The sequence below is a fragment of the Aplysia californica genome, unplaced genomic scaffold (genome assembly GCF_000002075.1).
Source record: "Aplysia californica isolate F4 #8 unplaced genomic scaffold, AplCal3.0 scaffold01134, whole genome shotgun sequence".
Taxonomy (NCBI): Eukaryota; Metazoa; Mollusca; class Gastropoda; order Aplysiida; family Aplysiidae; genus Aplysia; species Aplysia californica.
The window spans coordinates 136,373-142,847 of NW_004798404.1; the positions used below are offsets into that span (position 1 = coordinate 136,373).

The 6,475-nt window shown below is 39.0% G+C and overlaps 1 protein-coding gene across 1 annotated transcript; it reads right to left on the reverse strand.

The window, feature by feature from the left end:
* Positions 1-3,811: 3,811 nt before the first annotated feature.
* Positions 3,812-5,535, reverse strand: LOC106013687. The gene has a single exon (XM_013090077.1). It carries the CDS (start codon positions 4,931-4,933, stop codon positions 4,097-4,099), a length of 837 nt encoding a protein of 278 aa, XP_012945531.1. The 5' UTR covers positions 4,934-5,535; the 3' UTR covers positions 3,812-4,096.
* Positions 5,536-6,475: the final 940 nt, after the last annotated feature.

The following is a 6,475-nucleotide window of genomic DNA, read 5'->3' on the forward strand; positions in this document are numbered from 1 at the left end:
TTATTGTAAAATTTTCTCCACATTTTGGAAAATGTTCGTGTGTATTTTTAACTTATTCATTTGGCTTTCCCCTCAACTACGACGATATTTTAGAGTACCTGAAGTTAAAACCATTTTGTTGGGGCTTTTTGTTTTTTTAACATTTTTTTGTTAAATGTAAAAATATATTTGTCGCCTTAATTTAACATTTGAACTATTCATGCTCATTAAAAAAAATTAACACAATGTGTCTTCGCATTATTTTCAGAAATATTACTCTGACTTGCAAAAAGAACGTTATAGATTTTTCTCCCTGTTATTTGACCTATCCAGAGCGCTCTGTCCGTCTCTTACCTCACACTTACACTACACAAACTTGATCGTCTTTTCGTCCCTACACGCAACAAGACATTTCGCTACCTCCGAATTACAAAGTTCTACCCAACATTTTTGGCTGTTATGAGGTACTAATACCAAGACCATGAGATCAAAAACCAAATGTAGTATCTGCTCTATCAAAATTATAAAATTAATCAAAGAATCAATTGTATTCGAAAAAGCTTGACATGATGTGAAATTCAAAATCTTTTACTTCAAATTTCCCAAAACTAAGTACTGAGCAGATAGAAGCTTATAATTCTGAAGTAGCGATTTTTCCGATTCTCCATGTCGCTCCCTTCATAGAAAAGGCCACAAATTCGAAATTCTTATCCCCCCCCCCCCCATGCACAGAACAGGACATCTCTTAGATTCTTCATTGTTTCCATACATACAACAGGACATCTGCTAACTTCCCTATTTCTCTCACACAAAAAGACAATTGCTAAATTCTCCATTTCTATCCATATTTACAATAACACATCTACAATATTCTCCATTTATTCTCTCGGTATAAATAATATGGCATCTGCTAAATTCTCTTTTTCTCTCCTTATAATTAAATAGACATATCATGCTAAATTCTTCATTTCTCTCCTTATAATTAAATAGACATATTATGCTAAATTCTCAGTATCTCTCCCCTATAAACAATAAAGTCTGTGCTAAATTCTCAGTATCTCTCCCCTATAAACAATAAGATATCTGCTAAATTCTCCATTTCTCTCCTTACATAATGTTACAAGACATCTGGTCAGCTCTCAATCCTTTTCCCCTAACAGAACAGGACAAAAGCTGAATTGATGATTTCTTTCCATTAAAGTCAGTATCTGACTTGAGCTCATATAATATTGACTATGATTGTTCCTTTTTATCAGTGTGTGTTTACAGATGAATGTGGAAGAGAGTGTGTGTGAGAGAGTATGTACGTATGGGAGTGCCAGGTCGTGTGAGTGTTTGCGTGTGAGTGTGTGTGCGCGTGTGTGTGTGTGTGTGTGCACGTGTGTGTGTGTGTGTGTGTGTGTGTATGTGTGTGTGTATGTGTGTGTGTGTGTGTGTTTTTATTTGTGCGTGTGGTGAGACACCATACCAATGAACTACAAACATAATGCCGGCCTTACATTGGACGTGTTGTCAAACTAGTAATGTGAAACGTGAAACAGGAAACGTGAAACAAGAAACATGAGGAAATCACATAGGACCGGCGTGTGGGGAAATATGAAGCGACAGACAACACAATTTCAGAAGTAGGCCTACACGATAATTCAGTTGACAAAATGGACTCGTCAGATGAAGACACACTGATGATCTTAGTTCAACTGAGAACACGCAGAAAAAGAAGAAAGCGCAGTCTATGGTCTCGAGAACATTTCCTTTTGAGACGTACAAGAGGAGAATACACAAAAACCTTTTGTTTCTTGAAGGAAAGAAGGGATGATGAACTCTTTTGATGATTTGACAATGTCATACAGGACACACGACGGACTTAAATCTCTGGTGCTTCCATTTTTACAACCTATTGGGTCCTCTGATCTCTGTTTTTGGAGTCTCGATGCGTAGGGTCACATATCATTGGCTTGGCTTGTACTAACTCCGTTACTATTACTACTTTTCTACAATCGTCCATTCTGATAGACCTAGGCTATGCTTACTTCTTAGTGATACGACGATCAATGGAGGGCTGGGATAGTTAGCCCCAATTATACTTGGGCAGCTCTTGTGTTGACATGAAAACAGCACAGTGTTTTTCAAAATAAATTTCTTAAACTAAGCTTTAGAACCGATCTTTTACCAATGGACTTTGCTCATTTTGATACGCTGATTCCGAACATCACAATATTTTGTTCCAAATCAAAATGTTGAAATACATTTTGCTACCCCCAATTTTGTTCCCCGCCTGATGAAAACGCCAAAGAAAGCCAGCGGGAGTCGGCTGTCACCACCAGCGTGGCTTGCTCGAGTCCTCCGTCAGTGGCCACACGCCACACAAAATATGAACATGCTCATTTCACCTCAACGTGAGTTGAAACGCATTTCACGTTACACGTTTCAAGCCACGTCCTATGTGCAGGCTGTCATTAAAATCTTTGTTGTCATTCTCTGTTACACGCGTTTCAGGTGTCAGATTTCAGATTTCTCGTTTCACGACATGCCCTATATGAGGCCGGCCTAATAATATAGATTTTACACTGGCCAACACACATTTTGCGCTTAGGGTGAAAGACTTTTCTATAAAATACATCTAAGCAAATTTGGAGTCGCAGAGGAGGTGGGGTCCAGACTGACAGTAACAGCTAAGTGCCTTCCGCAAGTCAACCCTCGACTCTCACCTCCATTAACATTTCTGTTATATAAAGAGACTGGCCAAACCACCAACTCGTCGGGTGTGCTTTTGGGGCCAAGTAAGGCGTAAGGTTGTAGCAGAAAGTTGACGGTGAGCAGAACACCAAACAGAACCAATTCAATTAGCGATACAGATACGAGCCGTTATGACAGTACATGTACGTGCTAACTGACAATGACTAGAGACAGGTTTAATGATAAATATTACAGACGAAATTGTAAGATGTACTTGTGGCGACTAACCTTATGTGTTGTTATGCGTAGTACGTGTGTTGTTATGTGTAGTACGTGAGTTCATGAGTCAGACTTCAGGGAAAGTCGCCAACCTGTTCGAGTAAATGTACGAATGTCATGTTTTGTTCTTTGTAAGCAACAGAAGAGCCAACTTGGTTAAAAAGGGGATCTTCATGCGGGCTCTTTCCACTCTGAGGGCAATTGTTCAATTCTCCAAGCTGAGTGACGTCACCACTGACTGCACAATACGAAGGCGCGCATCGTGACAGCAAAGGTGGTAACAACAACTGTGTGAGACAGCGAGATAAACTGAGATTTAGAAACGGGTTTCCATGATGCGACAACACATCGGTGAGCCCATATCTCTTGAGCGTATTTTTATAGTGAAAGTTCTATGAATGTTGATTAAAATTAATTAGGATTTACTTGAAACTGAATAAGAACTATTATCAGAAGCCGATCCCTTGTCCACTACAACTGACTAAAAGTGACCGGCAACACCGGTCTTGCCCAGCTAACAAACCGCGCCTGAAGAGGTATCAAAGCTGACTGGAAGCCAACACGATGCTAGATTACTGTTGAATCATAATTTAGAGAGACGGTCTCCAGACAATCCCACATATGAAGTTTGTAATGAGTAAACAATAATAATAATAATAATAATAATAATAATAATAATAATAATAATAATAATAACAATAATAATAATGAAATAATAATAATATATAACATCTATACAGCGCATTTCCAAAAAAGTAGCTCAATGCGCTTTACATTGGAATACTCATTTTTCAAAAACCTTTCTCACTACTTCCTTTCTTCTCATGCAATATACATTAGCCTATGTTTCCTCCAACTTAAGTGCATAATATACTATTTCTCAAACTTGAAGCTTGATGTGGTTTACACAAATGAGAGCAAGGTTTGATGTCTCATTTGTTTCCGTTGCTCTGGACATGATTGGCATTTGTCACTATAATAACTATTTCAATAGTAACCCCGCAGAAACAGTGGTTATGCCATTCAGCAAAACCTTGGCCTGATAGAGCAATTGATGCCACTTTTGGTTTCAGCGACCTGAAATTACTGTCAATCAAGCCTCCAACTCCATGGCAGAAAAAAACAAAACATTTCGTTGTCCTTTTCATCTTTACGTAAAAGGTTATTTTACGTCCTTTTTCCAAAATGTTTTCAAAAACGCGACTCGGTATTTCGAACTCATGTTCAGATACACAAATATATTCACGCTGGAGTTGATAGTTTCTGTAAGAAATGCTGAAGACCAAATGACAAGATAGAGATTTTTATAGACACCATCAATACGGAAATCTTGGTCAAACACCATGTAGAAAAACAGGAGTGTTGGCGGTACGGCGCAGACGATGAAAATGACAGCGATGAAGGTCACCATTTTCACAACCTTTTGATCTTTGACCCCAACTCCTTCCGCTGCACGATCAGACTTGGCTGCAGTGGCCTGCCGCCATTTTGTTTTACTGTTGAGTTTGACGACAAGAACGATGGTACAGCAGATGACGAAGACGAAGGAAAACGTCGTAGTAAATACGCCTTGGGTGAGAAATGTAATGGTTTCTAGCATGTCCCTTTCGGATGTGAACGTGGACTTTAGGATAGTAACATTCCTGGTGAAATCGAAAACCAACTCAAGACTGTTTCCAAGACAGAAGGGGATCATCAAAACAGCCATGGCAATGTAGATGGAGATAATAATTATCTTTGTCCTTCCCGGTGTGATGATCGTCTTTACCTTCAGAGGGACAGCGATGCACAGACATCGCTCGAAGGTGATGAAAGCAGTGATAAAAGTGGCAATTTTGACAAAGAGGAAATGGGGCGTGACCCCCGTGAGGTACATGATGTCCCTTGGGTCAAAGGGCAGCTCAGAGAGGTAGAAGAGTGGGGTCACGCAGATACATATCCATATCATGGTCAGCAGGGAGCACAGGTCAGACACAGCGAGCCCTGAAATTGTAAACATTTACGAGATGGAAACAATGCAATATACAATAATGAGCCCCCCCCCCCCCACCCTCCCTTCCTTGCATGATAGGTGACACCACTGTGGAAATACTCTGACATAGAAAGAGTTAAACCAAGCTAAACAGAAGTTTCATTATATTTTTATTTCAGCAAATCATCATCAAGTGCCAGATCTGCAACAGACATCGGCGATCATTGTTCTCCATTCATTTCTTAGCTCTGATGTTCTCCAAAACGCTACAGTATCCTTATCTTTCCCCATCAGCAATCTGTTTAAGCTCTCCAAATAGGTTGCTCTGGGTCTACCCCTGCCTCGTTTGCCTTAAATTTTGCCATTGAGAGCTAGATGTTCAAGGCCTTTATGTCTATTCAAGTGTCCCAGAAACTGCATTTGTCTTTTCTTGATTGTATTTTTAGTTTAAACCAGCGAGCAGCCCATGTGGGTATCTTCAAGTACTGCCTCATTTGATTTCTTTTCCTTTGAAGAAATTCTCAGCAGTATCCTAAGAAAGCACAGTACTGTCGATTTTATTTCATTTTCATTGTCTTTAATGATTGTCCAGCATTCACAGTCATAAAGAAGGGTTGAGCATTTCAGAATTTTCATTTCGGTTTTTATTTTCCAGGATTGGGTTCATTTTATTGAAATTATCTTTAGATTTTGTTATGCTTAGTTTTAGTTCTGTGGAACATCGGTATCATGTGTAATTACAGATCTATATCCTAGATATAAAAACTGTTGAACTTGTTTGATCTTTCTGCTTTTGCTAATGCGATTGCAAGTAGGATTTACTGCTTTTTTTAGACGTATACGTCCGATAGCCTTGAGCTCCCTTGAAGAGGAGACGCATCGTACGTGTACGTCCAATAGCCTTTCGCAGCCTTCATACAAATGATTGTATTTCAGGGAACAAACTTTTGTTTGATATTGCTCAGCCATTTTATTTCGTACTTATTCCCCCTTGACCTTACAGTGTCGTTTTTGTTATTTTCAGTGACGATTTGTGAAGGCAGTCGAGGCGATAAAGAAGACGAATCTTGGAGGAGTACCATACAAAGAGGGACTATTAACAGTGACTAGAACTATTTCTTCACAGTGTTTGGACTGTAAATTATGTTGTTATGAGTTTTGAGCTGCTTTAAACTTGTTCAAATTTTATCTTGTTAGTTTCTGCATTTCTTCGCTGTCAACTTAGAGTGAAAATATTTCTGTAGGGGTCTGGCACGTTTAGGTCAGGCAAATTTGGTGAGGTCTAAGGAAAAGTCCAAATGTTGAACGTGTAGATGGTGAAAACAGAATTTAAAAACATTAAAAAGGGAAAAAAGGGCCGACTTTCAAGTTGACCCAGAATAGCGCGTCTCTGGGTGGAAAGCTGATAAAACCTGCGTTCAGAATGATTTAGATATTGCCATACATTCTGCTTTCTTCACATAATAGTTATTTCTTCCACAATAACCCTCTACGTTTACTTTCCTTTACAACAATATCTAAAACAGACAGATTTTTTTCTGAATCTGCTATTAAAACATTGTCATTGGC

Excerpts from the sequence above, each read along its gene's own strand:
- LOC106013687 (XM_013090077.1), bottom strand. The coding sequence starts at position 4,933 with ATGTTTACAATTTCAGGGCTCGCTGTGTCTGACCTGTGCTCCCTGCTG.